Source organism: Doryrhamphus excisus, chromosome 21 (assembly GCF_030265055.1).
Source record: "Doryrhamphus excisus isolate RoL2022-K1 chromosome 21, RoL_Dexc_1.0, whole genome shotgun sequence".
In the NCBI taxonomy this organism is placed as follows: Eukaryota; Metazoa; Chordata; class Actinopteri; order Syngnathiformes; family Syngnathidae; genus Doryrhamphus; species Doryrhamphus excisus.
The window spans coordinates 4,297,373-4,322,958 of NC_080486.1; the positions used below are offsets into that span (position 1 = coordinate 4,297,373).

General features: G+C 37.5%; 1 protein-coding gene across 2 annotated transcripts in view; it reads left to right on the plus strand.

Moving 5' to 3' along the window:
• The window catches only part of cntnap2a (contactin associated protein 2a), a 341,582-nt gene that overhangs the window by 132,850 nt on the left and 183,146 nt on the right, over nt 1-25,586 (plus strand). For both annotated transcript variants that reach the window (XM_058059946.1, XM_058059947.1), the window contains exons 2-3: nt 624-734; nt 21,743-21,936. In XM_058059946.1, the coding sequence (XP_057915929.1) occupies nt 624-734; nt 21,743-21,936 (305 nt within the window). The remainder of the gene's footprint in view (nt 1-623; nt 735-21,742; nt 21,937-25,586) is intronic.

A 25,586-nucleotide genomic window follows, 5' to 3' on the forward strand; every position in this document is an offset into this window, starting at 1 on the left:
ATTACGTTTGCAGTAAGCACATTTTATGACATTTGTGGGAAATTTATTACATTTGCGTGAAGTTATTATGTTTACAGTTTTTCACTTTCCCACATATGTAATAATTTCCTGCAAATAGTTATTACTTTTACAGGAAATTCAGTATTATGTTTGCAGTAGGCAAATTTTATGACGTTTGTTGGAAATTCATGACATTTGCGGGAAGTTATTATAATTACAGTTTTTCACTTTCCCACATATGTAATAATTTCCTGCAAATAGTTATTACCTTTACAGGAAATTCAGTATTATGTTTGCAGTAGGCAAATTTTATTAAGTTTGTGGGAAATTTATTACATTTGCGGGAAGTTATTATGTTTACAGTTTTTCCCACATATGTAATAATTTCCTGCAAATGTAATAGTTATTACCTTTACAGGAAATTCAGTATTACGTTTGCAGTAGTCAAATTTTATTACATTTGTGGGAAATTTATTACATTTGCGGGATTATTACATCCAAAGCTGCAGATTTCTATTACGTTTGTGGGCAGTTATTACGTTTGCGGGTGTAACAAACCAGTTTAACATTATCCCTAATTCTCTACTTCATATTAATTTATCGTATGATTTTTGTCTCCGCAGCAAAATGCGACGAGCCTCTGGCTTCTCCTTTGCCGCACACAGCCTTCACCAGCTCATCTGTCTTCTCAAACGGATATGCACCCGGCTACGCCAAGCTCAACAGGAGAGGAGGTAAGACTCTCTCGTTGCTTATGCAATCAATATTTACACACCACGTTTTGGCTTTTAAGTGGAAAGAAAATGAACGGGAGCTCATTAGCATCAGGGTTCTATCTTCTTGCTTTGGTTCATCCAAACTCCTCCGGGATGAGTGCAAGTTTAAGTACAGTACGTCTGGTCACAGGGGGATTGTCGCACCAGGCGCAAACAATAACACTAACAATGTGCTTAAGATATTAGCTAAAGAAATGACTTACCCTCTAAAAAAAATATGGATCTATTGTATTCAATGAAGAGAGGTTAAATGGAGAAATTTTATTTAATTTGCTTCGATTTTGGTAATGGTAATGGTAATAGTTGAATTTCATTTGAACATGCATCAGATTATAATTGAATGCATCACATAATCAGTTCACAGTTCCACATGTCCAAAAGGAGTAGGAAGAAGCAAAGCTTATTATTAAATCCTACCCCTCCATCTGGTACTTTTACAACCAGTAACTGTTACATTTGTTCACTTCCTGCTTTCCATAATACAGTTTAAGGTTTATTTTTGTTTGTTTGTTTTTATTTTAAAATTTTTGTACTTCATGTACTTCTTTATGTCGTACTGTTTCACTCTAGCGTAAGAAAGTTATGCTTAGTGCTTAGCGCCTAGTGTCACCAATAAGGTGCCTAGTGGAGTGCAGTGGCTCAAACTGCCTCCCAAGTTCCCAAACTCGCGGTGGCAAGTTTGGCGGCAAGAAACAAAAAAAAAAATGTAAATCTTCATCCACTAAGTGGAACCAAATGTCAACATTCCGGCAATTGGAATCCATTGGAATGTAATGGCTCGAGCCAAGTTGCGCCAATGATGCTAGGAGTCTACTGGGCCCGTGCCAGTTGGTGCTCGCTGTGGCGCCGAATTATGTTCGCTCGGCATGTTACCATATTGCCGTTATTCGGCTCTAGCGTAAGAAAGTTATGCTAAGAGTCCACTGGGCCGGCGCCAGTTGGTGTCAGTTCGCGCCAATGCTAGCCAAAGCTAGCGCCTAGTGTCACCAATAAGGTGTCTAGTGGCGTGCAGTGGCTCAAACTGCCTCCCAAGTGGCTCGTGGTGGCCTGTAATGACGCCAAAAATGTAGTTTGGTGGCAAGAAAATTTCAAAATGTTTTTAAAATCTTCGTCCACTAAGTGGAACCAAATCTTGCAAACATTCCGGCGATTGGAATCCATTGCAATGTAATGGCTCGAGCCAAGTTGCGCCAATGATGCTAGGAGTCCACTGGGCCGGTGCCAGTTGGTGCGAGTTCACGCCAATGCAATTTGCTGTGGCGCCTAGTGTCACCAATAAGGTGCCTAGTGGCGTGCAGTGGCTCAAACTGCCTCCCAAGTGGCCCGTAATAACGGCAAAAATTTAGTTTGGCAGCAGGAAAATTTCAAAATGTTTTTAAAATCTTTGTCCACTAAGTGGAACCAAATGTCACAAACATTACGACGATTGGAATCCATTGGAATGTAATGGCTCGAGCCAAGTTGCACCAATGATGCCAGTCGGTGCCAGTTGGCGGCAAAGATTATATGATTGCCGCATAGTGGCTCACTGTGGCGCCGAATTATGTTCACTTGGCATGTTGCCGTTATTCGGCTCTAGTGTAAGAAAGTTATGCTAAGAGTCCACTGGGCCGGTGCGAGTTCACGCCAATGCAATTTGCTTTTGGCACCTAGTGTCACCAATAATGTGCCTAGTGGCTCAAACTACCTCCCAAGTGGCAAAAATTTTGTTTGGCGGCAGGAAAATTTCAAAATGTTTTTAAAATCTTCGTCCACTAAGTGGAACCAAATGTCACAAACATTCCGGCGATTGGAATCCTTTGGAATGTAATGGCTCGAGCCAAGTAGCGCCAATGATGCTGGGAGTCCACTGGGCCGGTGCTAGTTGGTGCCAGTTCGCGCCAATGCAATTTACTGTGGCGCCTAGTGTCACCAATAAGGTGCCTAGTGGCGTGCAGTGACTCAAACTGCCTCCCAAGTGGCTCGTGGTGGCCCGTAACGACGGTTTGGAGGTAAGAAAATTTCAAAATGTTTTTAAAATCTTCGTCCACCAAGTGGAACCAAGTGGAACAAACATTCCAGCGATTGGAATGTAATGGCTTGAGCCAAGTTGCGCCAATGATGCTAGGAGTCCACTGGGCCGGTGCCAGTTGGTGCCAGTTAGCGCCAATGCAATTGGCTGTGGCGCCTAGTGTCACCAATAAGGTGCCTAGTGGCGTGCAGTGGCTCGCAGTGGCCCGTAACGACGGTTTGGCGGCAAGAAAATTTCAAAATGTTTTTAAAATCTTTGTCCACTAAGTGGAACCAAATGTCACAAACATTCCGGCGATTGGAATCCATTGGAATGTAATGGCCCGAGCCAAGTTGCACCAATGATGCTAGGAGTCCACTGGGCTGGTGCCAGTTGGTGCCACTACGTAGCGAGCCACTACGCGCAAATCATATAATCATTGCCGCAAACTGGCACCAACTGGCACCAACTGGCACCGGCCCAGTGGATTCTTAGCATTAGAACCACATTACCACACCAGTACACATTATCGGCCACCTGAAAACTGTTTTAAAAAATGAGCATGGAGAAGTCTGTTTCAAGGTTTACCACCTCCTTGAATAGTTTGAAAAGGATGCGGAAAGGAATCTTATTAAATCAACGGACTTCTTAAAAAAAAAAAGACATTTGAGATCTACTGGTTCAAAAACACACCAGTCTTCCCGGTTCAATTATATCGTGGACACTGAAAAATGAGATCATTACCCGTGATGATGGTGTCTGGACATGGCCATGGGGTACTAGAGCCTGGAATGTCCTAATTTCTGCAAGGCCATATGAAAGATTTTCTACAGTCCACTCATACTTCATGCATGCTACAAAAAAAAATGCTCTAAAAGATCACATATCTGCAGATACTAGGAGAGGGGGGGCTCTCCAAGGAGCACTGCCCAGCTCGGCACAAAATCAATGATACACACTGCTTTTATTAGGCTGGGCTTGTGGAGCCTGACAGCCATTAACACCAAATTCTGGACCCTCATACATTAGCCCTCCCCCACACATACTCCTTAGGTTGTCTTATGTCGGGGAGGTCTGATTAAAAACACAGAATTTCTTAGAAACCAGCTCCCTTTTCATAGACTGTCTTTGATATCATCTTAAAATGAGTTTTCCCAAAAAAAAACACATCTTGAAAGAGAGGAGTTATGTAATGTAATATTAAACAATATGCTTAATTTTGGTCTCTAAACCAAAATCATTGATCCCTTTCATATGCAACCAATCTTATTTATAGATATTATTTACCTCTGCAAAGGTCATAATGTCAGACAATGTCCTGTTTTGCGATGCCAGACTGACAGCTAAGCAATCAAGTCAGGCTAATGCTAAAGCTAGTTGGGGCAAAGAGCCAACACGATGGCCTGCTGTTAGCGTAGTAAACGATTTTGACTGGTATTTCAAGGCATTGATGTCAATTTTGGATGTTAACCAAAAAACAGGGGTGTATCTAACAGAGGTTTTGTGACAAAAGTACATTAAGAAGACAGTACAATTCACACAGTGTATTAATAACACAAATCTATTAATATGCAAATCTGGGCAAAATCAACAAACATTTTGGATGTTAACCAAAAAACATGCAAACCGGGGCATACGCTAACCGAGGTTCCACTGTAATAGGCTGCTAACAAGGACATTTTGTGACAGAAATACATTAACATATACCGTGTATTGTTAACACAAGTCAATGTATGCAAACTGAGGCACAATTTAGCCTTAAATTTTTGACCTGCTAACCGGGGTGTACACTAACAGAGGTCACTGTGTTTTAGCATGCTAATAAGCTAACACATAGGTTTAAGATGACAGTACAATTCATGCCGTGTATTAATAACACATTTTTTAATACGAAAATATAGGCAAAATTGATGTCAATTTTGGATGTTAACCAAAAAACAGGGGTGTATCTAACAGAGGTTTTGTGACAAAAGTACATTAAGAAGACAGTACAATTCACACAGTGTATTAATAACACAAGTCTATTAATATGCAAATCTGGGCAAAATCAACAAAAATTTTGGATGTTAACCAAAAAACATGCAAACCGGGGCATACGCTAACCGAGCTTCCACTGTGATAGGCTGCTAACAAGGACATTTTGCAACATAAATACATTAACATATACCGTGTATTATTAAAACAAGTCAATGTATGCAAACTGAGGCAAAATTTAGCCTTACATTTTTGACCTGCTAACCGGGGTGTACCCTAACAGAGGTTACTGTGTTTTAGCATGCTAATAAGCTAACACTAATAAGCTAACACATAGATTTTGTGACATAAGTACATTAAGAGCAAAGTACAATTCATGCCATGTATTAATAATAAATCTATTAATATGCAAATGGTTGGTTAACCAAAAAACATGCAAACCAGGGCATACGCTAACAGAGATTCCACTGTACACGCATTTTGCGACAGAAATACATTAACATATGCCGTGTATTAATAACAATGTATGCAAACTGAGACAAAATTAAGCCTTAAATTTTTGACCTGCTAACCAAGGTGTACGCTAACAGAGTTTTTGTGACATAAGTACATTAAGAAGACAGTACACTTCACACAGTGTCTTAATAGCACAAATCTATTAATACGCAAATATAGGCAAAATCGATGTAAATTTTGTATGTTAACCAAAAAAAATGCAAACCGGAGCATACACTAACCAAGGTTCGACTGTGATCGGCAGCTAACAAGGACATTTTGCAACAGAAATGCATTAACATATGCCGTATATTAATAACACAAGACAATGTATGCAAACTGAGGTGAAATTTAGCCTTAATTTTTTGACCTGCTAACCGGGGTGTACCTTAACAGAGGTTTTGTGACAAAAGCACATTAAGAAGACAGTACACTTCACACAGTGTCTTAATAACACAAATCTATTAATACGCAAATATAGGCAAAATTTATGTCAATTTTGGACGTTAACCAAAAAATATGCAAACCGGGACATACGCTAACCAAGGTTCCACTGTATTAGGCTGCTAACAAGGACATTTTGTGACAGAAATACATTAACATATACCGTATATTAAGAACACAAGACAATGTATGCAAACTGAGGCAAAATTTAGCCTTACATTTTTGACCTGCTAACCGGGGTGTACACTAACAGAGGTTTTGTGAAAAAAGTACATTAAGAGGACAGTACAATTCACACAGTGTCTTAATAACACAAATCTATTAATACGCAAATATAGGCAAAATCGATGTCAGTTTTTTGACGTTAACCAAAAAATATGCAAACCGGGACATACGCTAACCAAGGTTCCACTGTATTAGGCTGCTAACAAGGACGTTTTGTGACAGAAATACATTAACATATGCCGTATATTAATAACACAAGACAATGTATGCAAACTGAGGTGAAATTTAGCCTTAAATTTCTGACCTGCTAACCAAGGTGTACCCTAACAGAGGTTTTGTGACAAAAGTACAATAAGAAGACAGTATATTAACAGTGTATTAATAACACAAATCTACTAATACGCAAATCTAGGCAGTGGATGTTAACCAAAAAACATGCAAACCGGGGCATACACTAACCAAGGTTACATTGTGTATCTTTATGACGCATGCTTTGAACAAAAATATTGATATTTTTAAAAATCAGTGATAGTCATTAGCATGTGCTAACCCATTTTGTTGGTATACTATGAAAATTGGGTTTTAAATGTCATTGAAATTTTGATCCTAATCATATTGTATATAAGTAGAAACTCTAAAGTCCAATTCGGAATTGGACCATGGTGACATGCACTGCATATTATTAGGACTCCCAGCACAATGTATCTTGTAGAAGACATCGAAAACGGAAAGACGTGTGTTCTCGTCTCACATAAAGATTGTGGAAAAAAACTCGAAAAAAGTACAGTTTTCAGTGAGGCTACTTGGTGTCATGCCAGAAAAGTTTTCTGATATAAAATGATGGGTTCAATACCGGGATCGGCACATTATGGCTTAGTCTGACATAAATGAGAGGTGATGGAATGAGGGAATGCTGTGGTGGAAAGGCGGAATGGGGGGAGTGGGAGAGACACTTGCTAGAGGCTAAAGACTAAATTAGGACAGGTGGGATAGACTGCGGTAAAATTGATGTAGATTATCGTTTTTAAGTGTTTATTAAGTGTGTTTACATGACAAAAAAACATCGTAAAATTCGTCCGGATGTGAGATTATGGCTGCTAATCTATTTGATATTGATGTTTTTCCCTAATTTTCCTGTGCATGGTTATTATTTGCAAAAGTTCTACATTCCGAATCCGATCTCGGAGGTCATTACGGAGATTTTCTCGACTCCTTTTTTCCGAGTTTTGCTGAAAATATATCGAAATGAGCGACACGGCACAGTGCTGTCACTTCTCAGCAATTATCCACATCCCTCTTCTTTCTCTCGCTGTGTCGTCTCACAGAGTTGTTTGATGTCCCGAGCCATCATCCGTCCATAATGGCGGGGCCGCTTCCTAATTAAATGACTTGCGTCTTCATGTGCTCCATGACAGAAAGATGAAGTACCGGCAGAGGGCAAAGCAGCTGTTGACTCTCTGCCGACTCTCTCATTTCTATTCATTTTCCGCCATTGACTTTGTGTTCAGAACTTTTGGGTAAACACACGCTTCAGACATTTCACATCAGAGTTGTTAAATTATTTAAATATTCATGCTCAAAAACATACATTTTGTTGTACGTTTTGAACGCTCGCCCACACACAGCATCAAAACTCTTCCAACAGCGATGGAAATATGAGACTTGCTCAGTAATAAAATTGGAGAAAGATAATTCCTTGGTATTTTGTGGTTTAGCGGATGTCGAACTGGACGCTGGAACACGTCCATCCATTTTCTATGCCTATTGTTGCAGGCGTATGTTGGAGTCTATCCCAGCTGATTTTGGACGAGAGGCTTGCAGATACCGAAAACCCAAAATTTAGTGCCTCAGAAAATTAGAACCCTGTTGAACCCCTGTTAGTGTCACTAATTTGTTCCAGAAGTTAAACAGAAAGATTATACCGTATTTTCCGGACTATAAGTCACACTTTTTTTCATAGGTTGGCTGTTCCTGCGACTTATATTCCAGAGCGACTTATTAAAAAATATATATATGTACCGTATTTTCCGGACTATAAGTTGCACTTTTTTTCGTATGTTGGCTGTTCCTGCGATTTATAAATTAAAAAAATATGTACCGTATTTTCCGGACTATAAGTCGCACTTTTTTTCATAGGTTGGCTGTTCCTGCGACTTATACTCCAGAGCGACTTATACATTTTTAAAAAGTATGTACCGTATTTTCCGGACTATAAGTCACACTTTTTTTCATAGGTTGGCTGTTCCTATGACTTATACTCCAGAGCGACTTATAAATAAAAAAAAAATATGTATCGTATTTTCTGGACTATAAGTCACACTTTTTTTCATAGGTTGGCTGTTCGTACAACTTATACTCCAGAGCGACTTATAAATAAAAAAAATATGTAACGTATTTTCCGGACTATAAGTCGCACTTTTTTTCATAGGTTGGCTGTTCCTACGACTTATACTTCAGAGCAACTTATAAATTTAAACAATATATGTACCATATTTTTCGGACTATAAGTCGCACTTTTTTTTCATAGGTTGGCTGTTCCTGCGACTTATACTCCAGAGCGACTTATAAATAAAAAAAAATATGTACAGTATTTTTCGGACTATAAGTCACACTTTTTTTCATAGGTTGGCTGTTCCTACGACTTATACTTCAGAGCGACTTATAAATAAAAAAAAATATGTACAGTATTTTCCGGACTATAAGTCGCACTTTTTTTCATAGGTTGGCTGTTCCTGCGACTTATACTCCAGAGTGACTTATAAATCAATAAAAAAATATGTACCATATTTTCCGGACTATAAGTCGCACTTTTATTCATAGGTTGGCCATTCCTGCGACTTATACTTTAGCGCGACTTATAAATTAAAAAAAAAATACGTACCGTATTTTCCGGACTATAAGTCGCCCTTTTTTTCATAGGTTGGCTGTTCCTGCGACTTATACTTCAGAGCGACTTATAAATAAAAAAAAAAATATGTACCGTATTTTCTGGACTATAAGTCGCACTTTTTTTCATAGGTTGGCTGTTCCTGGGACTTATACTCCAGAGCGACTTATAAATAAACACCTTTTCTGTTCATGTTTATTTTTTGTGTAGCTGAATAACCATTGTGTTAGCATATCTTACACTTATTCAGCCTGTTCTCTATTCTTTTATTATTGTTAGAACTTGCCTTCCGAGATGACGTAATGTCTGTTTTGGTCAAGTACTTTGTAAAATAAATTACCAGCATTTACACATATTTCATAGGCCACTTGGCTAATGACAGGGAATGGTGGATTCAATGAATTCAGCGATGTGTAATGAGATCGGGAGCTTGGTGAACTTGTATGTTTTGTTCACAAATACAATTAAAAACGACAGAACACAAATGCCCCCCCCCCAAAAGCAATTCATATTCTGTAGACTACAAACTTCAAGTAGTGAAATTTGCAGCTGAAAACTGTGAGAAATTTGTTAGGGACTGCCGTAAAATGGTTACTATACTTAAAACTGTTTGTTATGTTACATAAACACTGGACAGCTTTTCCGTTCATGTTTATTTGTAAAACAAAAAATGTGACTTATACTCCAGTGCGACTTATGTATGTTTTTTTTCTACTAATTCTGCATTTTTGGACTTGTCCGACTTATACTCCGGAGCGACTTATAGTCCAGAAAATACGGTAAATCCAATTAATCCACTCTTGACATCCAGAAATGTAAATACAAAACATTTTAATCCGTTCCAGACGTCCGTAAATATAAACACAAACATTTTTAATCCGTTCCAGACGTCCGGAAATATAAACACAAACATTTTTAATCTGTTCCAGACGTCCGGAAATGTAAACAAAAAACATTTTTAATCAGTTCCAGACCCAACCGCCATAAGCAAAATTTCACCAAGTCGGATTCCTTATTCCTTTTTTTTGATAAGGGTAGTGATGACACCGTCATACTTTCCTACCAGTTATTTCTCAAATGTAATATTTCATGTTCTTTATGAAAATTATTGCATTTGCAAGTTTGTTTAGCGGCATCATCGGATATTTTGCAGGATATTTTGATCAACTGTTTAGTTAGCAAATAACTCCAAAGTCTTCATAGACGATCTGGGTTGCGATTTCCATGCTAACATACTTTTTTTTTTTTGGTGATAATGTTGTAGTCTTTCCAGAGTTGGACTCGCATTGTGTATTAATAACACATATGCAATATTTTTGACGTAAACCAAAGTTCCGGAAAGTCACTGTGTCACAACGGAATCGGCTAATGAACTCAAAGGTTTCCTCGGCCTTTGACTGGTTTCCGTCTGGGTCAGTCTACTATGGGAAATACTTCTGGATGACCTATGACTGAAATATTTTCAGACCAGAACTGAAAGTAAAACAAACCCAATGAGAAAATGTCGTTGGTCGGTGCAAAGACCCGTGACCCACCAGTTGAGAATGACTGAACCGCATCATCAATATTTTCCCGAGAACTACATCGTACTAGTCTGAACTGTGTTTGCCCTCCCGACTGAACAAACATATCCCCATCCTTCAACCATCTGGGAGCATTTGTATGTGATTTGTTTGTGTTAGCAAGCGCTGTGGTCATTTGTCTCTCACACCACAACAACAGAGGAGGGGACTCGGCTAACAAGAAAATGAACAAAGGCAAGCAAAGCCGGTAGTGAGACACGCTGAGGCAGTGGAACGCCGTTTGATTCCGGTTCAAAGAAACCAAAGGGAGCTGTCATAGCTTTCCTTGTGGTGTGCTCTAACGACATAGCCCAAAGTTCTTGAATGCTGGGAATGGAGATGTGATGGTTTTATGTCTTGACAGAGGCAGACGTATTTGGGAACAGTCGCCTGCAGTTTCGTCGTTTTCTAACATCACATGCTCAGAGAGTCACTGTGCCCTGCGTGACGTTTACCGACTAAGAACTTCATTCCATGTGTTTTTGAAACATTGAATCCAAAGCAATTATGCAGTAAAATACATCCAGGATATGTCCAGGTTCTTTGGAAAAACAATAAGAGTAAAGCTATCAAAGTCGAAGTGCGACTGTATTTGTAAAATCGATGTCAATTTTGGACTTAAACCAAAAAAAGATGCAATCCGGGGTGTACAAAAATAAATGTAAATTTTGGACTTTAACAAAAAAAACATGCAATCGGGGGTGTACCCTAACAAAGGTTCCTATGTTTTAGCATGCTAATAAGCTAACACATAGGTTTTGTGACAAAAGTACATGAAGGATACAGTACAATTCACAAAGTGTATTAATAACACAAAGCTATTAATACGCAAATATAGGCAAAAATCAATGTAAATTTTGGACTCTTACCAAAAAAACATGCAATCCAGTGTGTACCCTAACAGAGGTTCCTATGTTTTAGCATGCTAATAAGCTAACACATCGGTTTTGTGACAAAAGTACATTAAGAAGACAGTACATTTCACAGTGTATCAATAACACAAATCTATTAATACGCAAATATGGCAAAAATCTTTGTAAATTTTGGACTTTAACCAAAAAAACATGCAATCCAGTGTGTACCCTAACAAAGGTTCCTATGTTTTAGCATGCTAATAAGCTAACACAAAGGTTTCGTGACAAAAGTACATTAAGAAGACAGTACAATTTGCTGTGTATTAATAACACAAATCCATTTATATGCAAACATAGGCAAAAATCAATGTCAATTTTGGACTTTAACCAAAAAAACATGCAATCCAGTGTGTACCCTAACAAAGGTTCCGATGTTTTAGCATGCACATAACCTAACACATAAGATTTGTGACAAAAGTACATTAAGAAGACAGTACATTTCACAGTGTATTAATAACACAAATCTAGTAATACGCAAATATAGGCAAAAATCAATGTAAATTTTGGACTTTAACCAAAAAACATGCAATCCGGGGTGTACCCTAACAAAGGTTCCTATGTTTTAGCATGCTAATAAGCTAACGCATAGGTTTTGTGACAAAAGACGACTGTATTTGTATCCACTCTGCACTAAAATTCACTAAGTTCCACTCTTCAAAGTTTCATAGAAATCTGTACTGCGGTTTTTGTCCTGCTTACTAATAGAAATGCCAGCCAATCACCAAACAAGGTTTAAAGGTAAGGCATTTTGAAAGCTAAATAGTAGGTAGTCTAGTAAGTTATTCGCATTTTTGTGGTGTAGAAGACCACAAAAACTGAATTTCTTCACCTTAAGTAGCTCCTCAATCGATCATATATTAAACCTCTGAAAAGTAGCCAATGTCATGTTTTCCTAGTGTTTCCTGGAGTTACCCCAGGATGCGAAGACATAAAAGTATTTTATTAAAGGGAAAAGGGGAGAGCTTGAAAGGAGCGTCTTGGCTCACAAACAAAAGAGTCACAAAATCCAAGGACTGGCAAGGGAATCTCAACTTGGGCAACACAGAAGCACCGTAGAAGTTGACTGGAATGCGGCCAAAAGGAAAAATAGGCCAAGAAGCTCTGACTGTTCATTGGAATCTAGTTTTACTTAGGTTCCACTGTATTAGAAGACTAACAATGATGTTCAAAATGCATGACATATTCTCCGGTAACAGGAAAATATACGAAAGAGTCAAATTTACCCATACATTTTTTAGGTTAACCAACAAATATGCTAACCAAGGCAGACACTAACTGAGGTTACACTTTATTAGCAAGCTAATACACTGCTAACAAGGATGTTTTGTGACAAAAATACATCAAGAACACAGTTGGACTCATGCGTGCGCCATATTTTACTCTAATTGCCGTATATTTTTTATGTTAACCGAAAAACATTCTAACTGGGGCAAATGCTAACCAAGGTTCCACTGTAATAGGCTGCTAACTAGGATATTTTGTGACAGAAATACATTAACATATGCCGTGTATTCATAGCACAAGAACGGAGGCAAACATTTTGACCCGCTAACCAGGGTGTACCATAACAGAGGTTCCTATGTTTTAGCATGCTAACAAGCTAACACATAGGTTTTGTGACAAAAGTACATTTAGAAGACAGTACAATTCACAAAGTGTATTAATAACACAAATCTATTAATACGCAAATATTGGCAAAAATAGATGTCAATTTTGGACTATAACCAAAAAAACATGCAATCTGGGGTGTACCCTAACGAAGGTTCCTATGTTTTAGCATGCTAATAAGCTAACACATAGGTTTTGTGACAAAAGTACATTAAGAAGACAGTACAATTCACAGTGTATTGATAACACAAATCCATTAATACGCAAATATAGGCAAAAATCGATGTCAATTTTGGACTTTAACCATAAAAACATGCACTCTGGTGTGTACCCTAACAAAGGTTCATAAGCTAACACATAGGTTTTGTGACAAAAGTACATTAAGAAGACAGTACAATTCACAGTGTATTGATAACACAAATCCATTAATATAAAAATATAGGCAAAAATTGATGTAAATTTTGGACTTCAACCAAAAAAGCATGCAATCCGGGATGTACCCTAACAAAGGTTCCTATGTTTTAGCATGCTAATAAGTTAACACATAGGTTTTGTGACAAAAGTAAACACAAATCCATGAATACGCAAATATAGGCAAAAATGTATGTCAATTTTGGACTTTAACCAAAAAAAAACATGCAATCCGGGGTGTACCCTAACAAAGGCTCATGTTTTAGCATGCTAATAACCTAACACATAGGTTTTGTGAAAAAAGTACATGAAGATTCCAGTACAATTCACACGGTGTATTAATAACACAAATCTACTAATACACAAATATAGGCAAAAATCGATGTCAATTTTGGACTTTAACCAAAAACACATGCAATCTGGGGTGTACATTAACAAAGGTTCTTATGTTTTAGCATGCGAATAGACTGAGAAAAGTACATTTGTCACATTGTGACAAAAGTACATTAAGAAGACTGTTTTTCACACAGCGGATTCACACAAATCCATGGTAAATTTTGGACTTTAACCAAAAAACCATGCAAACCGGGGCCTACGCTAACCGAGGTTACACTGTGTATCCTTTGAACAAATATATCGACAGAAGGGCTCTTTCTCTCCCCCAAGCTCCCATAGTTTGTGCTTGTTTCGCTCTCCTGGGATGTTTCTTTCCAGGTATTTCTTAAGATCTTACTTTACTTTCTTCTTCGTCTCTTCAGCTGCAGTGGTGTCTTTGACCTTCTCTGCTCCGTCGTTTTCTCCCTCCTTCCTCCACTTCCTTTCATCCCTGAACATCTGTGCATGTGACAGGCGAGAGAGGATGGTGACAGCGGTCCCCAGACGCTCCTCCTCTCCGGTACCCTCCATCCTCCTCTCTCTCTCTTTCTCTCGTCCTTTCACCGGCGCTCCCGTTCACTCCCGTCACCTTCGCCGGCCTCCTCCATCTCCGCTTTAGTCTGTCAACCTCTTGTCGCTTCTCTCCACCTCGCCCCCTCCGCCGGCGCTCACCTTTGACTGCACCTCTCAACACTTCTTTTTCCGGAGCTCTTTTTCACCGATCTATGACAGCATTTGCCCAGCTCCCTTCTGCAGCCTATTTTGTTTGTTGTTGTTGATCACTCCCACTTAGCTAAAATTCAAAATTTATTTTCCATGCATGGTCAGCTAACGTAGAGTGCAAAACTGGTCTCCAGTTATCTAGCCTGACTGACACTCTTACCAAGGAATTACATCACAGAAGTCAACTTCCTCAACTTTCTGGTTCATAGTGTTACAATAAATAACGTTAGTTATCACCCTTAAATCCATTTGCTTAGACAATAGAAAGTGTTTGAATGTGCTGAAGAGGGAATGTTCCTGTGACCCTGATCAGAGACCCCCAGCGACCCCTGGGTCCTGGAGGTGCCTGGATGTGCCAACAGCAACCCTGCAGATGTTCACCCTAATACTGCAAGAATGTGTCAAAATAAGAACTCATAAAACAATAAAAGTAATTACTCTCACATATTGTATTGCTGTATTTAAGTGTTTTTACAAGTATCACAGGAGTTTGAACCTGACACACTGTTAGAATAAAATGTCGATAGAATGAATACAGCATTAGTTATCACCCTAATACTGCAAGAATGTGTCAAAATAAGAACTCATAAAACAATAAAAGTAATTACTCTCACATATTGTATTGCTGTATTTAAGTGTTTTTACAAGTATCACAGGAGTTTGAACCTGACACACTGTTAGAATAAAATGTAGATAGAATGAATATAGCATTAGTTATCACCCTAATAGTGCAAGAATGTGTCAAGATAAGAACTTATAAAACAATAAAAGTAATTACTCTCACATATACATATACACATAGGCAAACAAATACAGCTTGTGCAACTCCCCCCCCCCCCCTTAGAGTTGCACGACCATGTAGTAGGGACCCCCAAAAAAGAATAAAAAGATAAGTAATTAAGTCATTCAGACATTGAAAACTCCAGGCTTGTACTGGTGGATGGTGGATCTGTATTCATTTTGTGCGGATGTTAACCAAAAAAAAGGCGTTAACCAAGGTATTACTGTAATGAGTTGTAACATGTGACCCAAGTTGCTGTGACATTCTGTAATTGGTAGTGTTTGGTTGCTGGTTCAATCCTTGTTTATACGTTATTACATTTTAAATTAAAATTTAAAAATTTTCACATTCTTGTAAAAAAAGGCGCTAACCAGGGCACATGTTAACCGAGGTAATACTGTAATGAATTGTAACATGTGACCCAAGTTGCTGTGACATTCTGTAGTTGGTAGTGTTTGGTTGCTGGTTCAATTCTTGTTTATACGTGATTACATTTTAAATTTAAATTTTTTCACATTCTTGTAAAAAAAGGCGCTAACCAGAGCACATGTTAACCAAGGTATTAGTCTAATGAGTTGTAACATGTGACCCAAGTTGCTGTGACATTCTGTAGTTGGTAGTGTCTGGTTCAATCCTTGTTTATACGTTATTACATTTTAAATTAAAATTTAAAAATGTTCACATTCTTGTAAAAAAAAAGGCGCTAACCAGGGCACATGTTAACCGAGGTATTACTGTAATGCGTTGTAACATGTGACCCAAGTTGCTGTGACATTCTGTAGTTGGTAGTGTTTGGTTGCTGGTTCAATCCTTGTTCATACATTATTACATTTTAAATTTAAATTTAATTTTTTTCAAATTCTTGTAAAAAAAAAGGCGCTAACCGGGGCACATGTTAACCAAGGTATTACTGTAATGAGTTGTAACATGTGTTTGGTTGCTGGTTCAAATCCTTCCTGTAACTGTAGTGCTATTGTCGGAAGTAGGAATGACAAAGTAACTGTTGAGACAACACCATCGACTGCATGATACGACAGTATAACAGTACCACGACTCCGACTGTTTACAAGACAATCAATCAAGCATATGTCAACAGTAACTGTGGAACAGCTGCAAAAGAGCCGCCGTTAAAGGCAAACCGGCAGAAAATGTGGTGTTGGCAGTTTTGCAGCCAACACTTTTAATGTGTTTTTTCATTGGAAATAATGAAAAGTGAATTCATTTACTCGGGGCTAACGCTGTCGCAATCATCAATCCTTCATTAACCGTGCAGGCAGTGCAGGTGTTTAACAGTTATGGAAGTATGGCTGTCCAAATGTTTTCCATCCAGGGACAAATTTAGAAAAATATATGCTATGAAGATATATTTTTCAGGAAGAAAATGCATTGGTGGAAAATAAAGTAAAAAAAAAGTATGAATATTTATCTTTATAGGGAAAAAAATGAGAAAACATAAAAAAAATTTCCTCAAAATATTATGACTTTATTGTTATTGTTTATTTATTTTGGCTTTTATTGCCATATTATGACTTTTTCCCTAAAATAATTTTTTCAACTTAAAAAAATAATAAAACAGTACAATAGGTGCAATTTTGCTGCATGCTTTGATGAGGAAACGTGACGCCACTTGGTGAAAAAAAATTAAAATAATTAGTAGCTCAAAATATTTTTTTTCATATTTCACCACTGCGAGAAAAAAATGAGAAAAAATAAATTTTTTCCCTCAAAATATTATGACTTTATTGTTATATTTTGACTTTTATTGCCATTTTATATCCTTTCCCCCAAAATAATTATTCAACTTAAAAAATAAAAATAAAACTGTACAATATTTGCGATTTTGCTGCATGCTTTGATGGGGAAACTTGACGCCATTTGGTGAAAAAAAAATTAAAATAATTAGTAGCTCAAAATATTTTTTTCTCCATATTTTAAATTTACATTTTTTTACATTTTTATAAAATATAGCTGTTTTTTTGGTAATTTCTGGTGTTCTGGTGCAAGGTCATTTTAAATTGTTGAGACATTCTGTAGTAAGAAGTGTTTGGTTGCTGGTTCAATCCCTGTTTATACTTTATTACATTTTAAATTTAAACAAAACAATTCACATTCTTATAAAATATAGCTGTTTTTTTTTTTTGGTAATTTCTGGTGTTCTGGTGCAAAGTAATTTTAAATTGCTGCGACCTTCTATAGTAGTGTTTGGTTGCTGGTTCAATCCCTGTTTATACTTTATTACATTTTAAATTTAAACAAAAAAAATCACATTCTTATAAAATATAGCTGGGTTTTTTTTTTGGTAATTTCTGGTGTTCTGGTGCAAGGTCATTTTAAATTGCTGCGACATTCTGTAGTAGGTAGTGTTTGGTTGCTGGTTCAATCCTTGTTTATACATTATTACATTTTAAATGTAAATTTAATTTTTTTTTACATTCTTGTAAAATATAGCTAGGTTTTTTTTGGTCATTTTTGGTGTTCTGGTGCATTTTAAATACATAGGTAGTGTTTGGTTGCTGGTTCAATTCTTGTTTATTACATTTTACATTTTTTCATATTCTTGTAAAATACAGCTGTGTTTTTCTGGTGTTCTGGTGAGGTATAAAAAATGGATGGCTGGTGTTGTGGGCCAAATGATCCCCGGGGCCGGATTTTGGACACCCCTACTGTAAACTAATGACTAGGCAAACGAGACAATGAAAGAGTAATATAAGAACAATACTTTACATTGTTGTGTAATTCATCGGTTAAATGGCGGTGCCTTTATTCTATTCCATTCCTAATTTCGATATCGGTTAACTTTGTCATGTTCAGAGGGGAAAGGGATTGGTATTCCCGATTACTTAGCCTTGTCATGTGACTTTATGAATGGACCCCTTGGAGAAATGTGCCAAAAAGTTTCCAATAAACCCAAAGTTTGAATGAGAGGGTGTTAAACCGCTACAACGGCTATTCATATATCATGACATCATTCTTTTATGTCGGACTTTTCTGTCGCTCTTCCGATTGTTCCGACTTTTTCCAATCTTTTCTTTGTTTGATTTGAGCCCGCTGTGTTCCACTGGATGTTACTCTTCCCTCATCACGTTAGAATGGGCTCATTTTGTCTCTCCTCACATCCATCACTTTGCGAGATCCCCTTTCTTTTTTTCCCCTCGCCCCCCCCCCAACATAAAACTCGCTTTCATCCCTCCCTTCTCTTTCTTCCCTCATCCATCTCTCTTATTCTTCACGTCTACCGCCCGCCCTCTCCACCATCTTGTCATGCACTCCACCTCTCTTGCATCACCATGATGCTTTCTTAATCTATATCATGTGATCTTTACGTCTCGTTGTCACTCATCCAAAACAAAATCCCCCCCCCCCCCCCCCGTCCCCCTTTTTTATCATCCCGGGAGGAATAGCTTTTTTGAGGTATTGATACTGATACTGACCCAGCTTATCTGTCAGGGCCGCAGTGTAATAGCTGTGTAATTGGATAAGATATAGGATTCTTGTCAAGGGGTAAGGGGGGTGGGGGTGGGGGGCATACATCACAAAAGCAGCCTGCGCTGTTTTATCATGTGACATCATCGCCCATGCCTGCCCCCCCTCCAATTCACTATGCTTAATGTTTCTTTCCTTCTTTTTTTCTTCCTGCTTTGACCTCCTGAAACCTGTTTCTGTTGTCATTTTTCAAAGAAATCGACCCATCACTTATCCCTTTAGATCCTTTACAAAACAAAATCCATCACAGGGGACTCCACCTGACATGGGCAGTATGTAGTCCAGTCCAGGGTACCATATGAGGTGCAGTAAAGGAGGCACCAAAACTAATAGAGGGGATTATTTTGGGTATGCATTTTTTTTTCTGTAACAGTTTTCCCATTGATGGGCTGCACGGCTGCCCCTGCTATTCAGTGATATGGTATGAGATCGGGAGCTCGGTGAACTTGCTTAGGGGTCTCCAACAGGTCGCTACCTGATTTTGAGTATTTCACCCAAAGGGTGAATGAATATTTGCTTCAAATGTTAGCATTTTTATTACTGTAAATGTTAGAATGGGCCACACAGCTAGGAGGCCTGAGTTCGATTCCACCCTCGGGCATTTCTGTGTGGAGTTTGCATCTACTCCGGTTTCCTCCCACATTCCAAAAAAAAACATGCTAGGTTAATTAGCGACTCCAAATTGTCCATAGGTATGAATATGAGTGTGAATGGTTGTTTGTCTATATGTGCCCTGTGATTGGCTGGCGACCAGTCCAGGGTGTACCCCACCTCTTGCCCGAAGACAGCTGGGATAGGCTCCAGCACAACCGCGACCCTCGTGAGGATAAGCAGTAGAAAATGAATGAATGGATGGTACCTTTTGGGTGTTAAGTTGCTGTGTGATGATGTTAATGTTGTTTGTAAGATGATTGAATGAATGAATTATCCCATTGAAAATGAATGGGCAATTTTTTTGGTACCTCCAACTGGTGCAAAGTCATTTTAAATTGCTGCGACGTTCTGTAGTAGGTAGTGTTTGGTTGCTGGTTCAATCCTCGTTTATATGTTATTACATTTTAAATTCAGCCATTATTAGTCGGTTAAAAACACATTAAATATTGCCCCAGCTGTCTCCCAACCTGACAGTAGCTGGTTCAATCCTCAACCCGTGAATAGATGTCAACCTAGCATCTTTCTACGATATTCTAGTTCAACGTTCAGCCACTATTCCTTATATTGTGAACATGTAGTGTACAGATTCTACTTTAATTCCACAAAGTTGGCAATGTCCAAGGCCATATTTGTCTTTCCTGACTGTCCAGTGAGTGTCATGCACTTGTTTGTTGTGCACCATTTACCCTGGGGTCTACTTAACCTTAAGTTCAAGGAAGGAAGCGAGCTTCTGCCTCATCCTGACACTTTTGGAGGTGAAAGACTGCACAGCTTGTGTGTTTTTTTTCTTCTATAGAAGCAAAGGGAAGTCTCCAGCGTCCAATAGGGTAGCGTTTTTCCAACATGTGTCCCACTGGCCACTCGGGGGCCTCAAGAAAAGTGGTGTAATATTAATAATAATAATAATTATAATTATATAATAATTATTATAATTATATAATAATTATTATAATTATATAATAATTATTATAATTATATAATAATTATTATTATTTTATCGGTTATAATAATCAAATAAATAATAATAACAATAATATTATTATTATTTTTATTAAAATTGTTAGTATTATTTTATCATTATAATTATTTTGTTTATGTTGTAATTTTTCAAAGAAATTAACCCATTATTATTATTATTGTTTTTTGGCATTATATAACAACAACAACAACAACAACAACAACAACAACAATAATAATAATAATAATAATAATAATAATAATAATAATAATAATAATAATAATAATAGTAGTTATTCTTTTTTAAAGTAAAATAATACCATACCATTAAAATACCATTAAAATAAATGTAAAAAAATAATAAATTATTTTATAAAATATAATTTATATTAATTTATAAAATAATAATAATTATTATTATATGTATAATAATAATAATAATCATTATTATTATTATTATTACTATTTTTTCCACTTAAATCGACCCATTATTATTATTATTATTATTATTATTAGCAGTAGTAGTAGCAATAGTAGTATATAATAATAACAGCCCCGTAGAATAATAATAATAATAATAATAATAATTACTATTAAATATATTATTAATTATTTAATAATAATAATAATAATAATAATAATAATAATAATAATAATAATAATAATAATAATAATAATAATAATAATAGTATAGTATTTTCAGTTTGTTTTGTTACCGTCACAATTTTGGCAAAATTAGGACAAAAGAGAACCAAATTGAAACACACTTTATTTAAACACACTGTTTTTTTTTTCATATTTGTCAACTCGTCGGGTTGCACTGCATGTGAAGTGTCATCATAATCCACTCTGAAGGATTCAAATATTGAACCCAGGGTGCATAAGTGGAGATAAGTGCACACCTGACAGTACAGAGTGAGTTGTTGCATTTTGAATTATTTACACAGCTGCCATGGTTTAAGTACGGGGGAGCGGGATTTTATAATAAATAGTAGATGGAATCAATAACAGGATGGCAGCATAATCTCACATTATCACGGCATTATATGTGTGTGTGTGTGTGTAGCTTTATGGTTGCCTTTTTCAAATGTCACATTGCAGCTCGAATGCTAATATCAAAAAAGAAAGCCATCTTGAAATGGCATCCATGCTAATGCTCGTCGCCTAGAAGCAGAGGCCGTACCTGTGCATAATTAGATCATACCGAAGACGAGACCTTGTCACTCCTCGAGTCCACGTATACCTTGAAGGCGCCCACGTGTTAAAGGACTTAATAAAACATGACTTTTCATCGTCATGTTTCGGCGCGGACCTTTCTGCTGGACTTTGAGCGTTTATAAAAAAGCCGGGATATAACCTTGTAGCGGCATAGTCTCATTGTAAAATGTCATTACAGAAATATTCAAACCCTGTAGCTACATATATATGTTTCTGTACAATAAAATATCTATGTAAAATATTTTCAATGTCTACAATGTCTCAGGTGCTGGTGGATGGTCTCCATTGGACAGCGACCATTACCAGTGGCTCCAAGTGGACTTGGGTTCCAGAAAACAAGTGAGCGCCATAGCAACTCAGGGGCGCTACAGCAGCTCGGATTGGACCGTGCGATACCGTCTGCTGTACAGCGACTCGGGAAGGAACTGGAAACCTTATCACCAGGATGGCAACATTTGGGTGAGTCACAGAGGTTTTCTACAGCCAATTTTGGGTCTTTGCATTGGCAGCAATGGATGTGTGTGTGTGTGTGTGTGTGTGTGGTGGAGGATTCGGGCTGCTTGCCTCTGCAGCATTGAGGATTTTTGTGGTTCCAGCCATGTCTTGGTTTCAATCCCATTTTTTTTTGTTTGTTTGTTTCTTGTCCATCTTTGTTTGGAGTCATGCATAAGTAAATAGGATGGTCCGGAATCAACCACTGCTGTGAGAGGTTTTAGCGGAAAAATACTTTGAAGTACTCAATGATCACACAATTTTAAAGGTTTTGAAATTTTATAAAAAAAAAAATACATATGCACGGTGAGTGAGTGGTTAGCACGCAGAACTCACAGCAAGGTGACCCAAGTTCAATCCCACCCTGCATGCGTGGGTTTTCCCCTGGCTGGGAATTGTTTTGATCACACAATTTTAAAGGTTTTAAAAACTTATTAAAAAAAATTACATATGCATGGTGGTCTAGTGGTTAGCGCGCAGACGTCACAGCTAGGAGACCCGAGTTCAATCCCACCTTCAGACATCTCTGTGTGGATTTTGCATGTTCTCCAGCAGTAGAAAATTAAGGAATTAGTGAATAAAAATTTATAATTTATGAGTCATATCTATAAGTGTTGCACAAATCTGATTGTGCTATGTGAGTGTCCTGAAAGCCCAGTTATTAGACAGCACCCCCCTGCAACCCTCATGAGGATAAGCAGTACAAAATTAAGGAATTAGTGAATAAAAATGTATAATTTATGAGTCATATCTCAGTGTTGCACAAATCTGGTTGTGCTATGTGAGTGTCCTGAAAGCCCAGTTATTAGACAGCACCCCCCTGCAACCCTCATGAGGTTAAGCAGTACAAAATTAAGGAATTAGTGAATAAATATGTAAAATTTATGAGTCATATCTCAGTGTTGCACAAATCTGATTGTGCTATGTGAGTGTCCTGAAAGCCCAGTTATTAGACAGCCCCCCCTGCAACCCTTGTGAGGATAAGCAGTAGAAAATTAATGAATTAATGAAAAAAATTTGATAATTTATGAGTCATATCTAAGTGTTGCACAAATATGATTGTGCTATGTGAGTGTCCTGAAAGCCCAGTTATTAGACAGCACCCCCCTGCAACCCTCATGAGGATAAGCAGTACAAAATTAAGGAATTAGTGAATAAAAATGTATAATTTATGAGTCATATCTCAGTGTTGCACAAATCTGGTTGTGCTATGTGAGTGTCCTGAAAGCCCAGTTATTAGACAGCACCCCCCTGCAACCCTCATGAGGTTAAGCAGTACAAAATTAAGGAATTAGTGAATAAATATGTAAAATTTATGAGTCATATCTCAGTGTTGCACAAATCTGATTGTGCTATGTGAGTGTCCTGAAAGCCCAGTTATTAGACAGCCCCCCCTGCAACCCTTGTGAGGATAAGCAGTAGAAAATTAATGAATTAATGAAAAAAATTTGATAATTTATGAGTCATATCTAAGTGTTGCACAAATATGATTGTGCTATGTGAGTGTCCTGAAAGCCCAGTTATTAGACAGCACCCCCCTGCAACCCTCGTGAGGCTAAGCAGTACAAAATTAAGGAATTAGTGAATAAAAATGTATAATTTATGAGTCATATCTAAAAGTGTTGCACAAATCTGATTGTGCTATGTGAGTGTCCTGAAAGACCAGTTATCAGACAGCACACCCTGCAACCTTTGTGAGGTTAAGCAGTAGAAAATTAAGAAATTAATGAATAAAAATGTACCATTTATGAGTCATATCTAAGTGTTGCACAAATCTGATTGTGCTATGTGAGTGTCCTGAAAGCCCAGTTATTAGACAGCACCCCCCTGCAGCCCTTGTGAGGATAAGCAGTCGAAAATTAAGGAATTAATGAATAAAAATTTATAATTTATGAGTCATATCTAAGTGTTGCACAAATCTGATTGTGCTATGTGAGTGTCTTGAAAGACCAGTTATTAGACAGCACCCCCCTGCAACCCTTGTGAGGATAAGCAGTCTAAAATTAAGGAAATAATGAATAAAAATGTATCATTTATGAGTCATATCTCAGTGTTGCATAAATCTGGTTGTGCTATGTGAGTGTCCTGAAAGACCAGTTATTAGACAGCACCCCCTGCAACCCTCAAGAGGATAAGCAGTAGAAAATTAATGAATGAATTAATAAAAATGTATAATTTATGAGTCATATCTAAGTGTTGCACAAATCTTATTGTGCTATGTGAGTGTAGACTGTATAATATCTGAAAAACAACCATTCTCCATTACAATACTGTACTTCCATCAAACATGTGATCATCAGCTAATGGCCTACTCGCTATTGAACCGTGAAGTACCACAAAGGACATAGTCGCATTTTCAGTTCTTAAAAGGAACAGCGTATTTCCCACTTCAACCATGGTCACTGAAGAACTCTCCCACCCATTACGGTATCATAGGAAACCGTGTTATATATTATATTATTATTATTATTATTATTATTTTATCCAAGGACATGACAGATGATGCGCAAATAAGATGCAAAACTGACATTACCAAGGAATGCAAAACAGCATTTGCAAAGACCGTAATTATGTTTTATATGTGAGTTTGTTCTTTTAGTGTTGGTTTTAAGCTCAGCATGTGATCGTTCGAGTCTGATGGGGATGGAAAATATGGACTTTTTTAATGCATCGCAGAAAATTACAGTATTTATATGTTCTGAATTATGATTATTTATCTCAAAGTGGATTTTGTTTTGTTATTAAACTTGATTTATTGCCTCAAAAAGTTGTGGGTAGTTTTGTTCCGTCTTGTATTGACATTTATTTACTATTTTGTGGTATTTTGTCATTAAAGAACCCTTTGTATTAAGTTATTGACTCCTATAGAGCAGCTACACATAATAACCCGCACAAAAAGTGTTCTAGATCTTCCAGATTCCGCACCTATTCCAACTGTATTTCATTGGAGTGTTTTTTAATTGGTTCCACCCACGGCCCGCCTCTGGGTATCCCCACTCTTCACACTATTTTGTCATTAAAGTGCCCTTTGTATTGAGTTATTGACTCCTATAGAGCAGCGACACATAATAACCCGCACAGAAAGTGTTCTAGATCTTCCAGATTCTGCACCTATTCCAACTGTATTTCATTAGAGTGTGTTTTAATTTGTTCCACCCACTGCCCACCCCCGGGTATCCCCACTCCTCACACTATTTTGTCATTAAAGTGCCCTTTGTATTGAGATATTGACTCCTATAGAGCAGCGACACATAATAACCTGCACAGAAAGTGTTTGAGATCTTCCAGAATCTGCACCTATTCCAACTGTATTTAATTGGAGTGTTTTTTAATTGGTTCCACCCACGGCCCGCCTCTTAGTATCCCCACTCTTCACACTATTTTGTCATTAAAGTGCCCTTTGTATTGAGTTATTGACTCCTATAGAGCAGCGACACATAATAACCCGCACAGAAAGTGTTTGAGATCTTCCAGAATCTGCACCTATTCCAACTGTATTTCATTAGAGTGTGTTTTAATTTGTTCTACCCACGGCCCGCCTCCGGGTATCCCCACTCCTCACACTATTTTGTCATTAAAGTGCCCTTTGTATTGAGATATTGACTCCTATAGAGCAG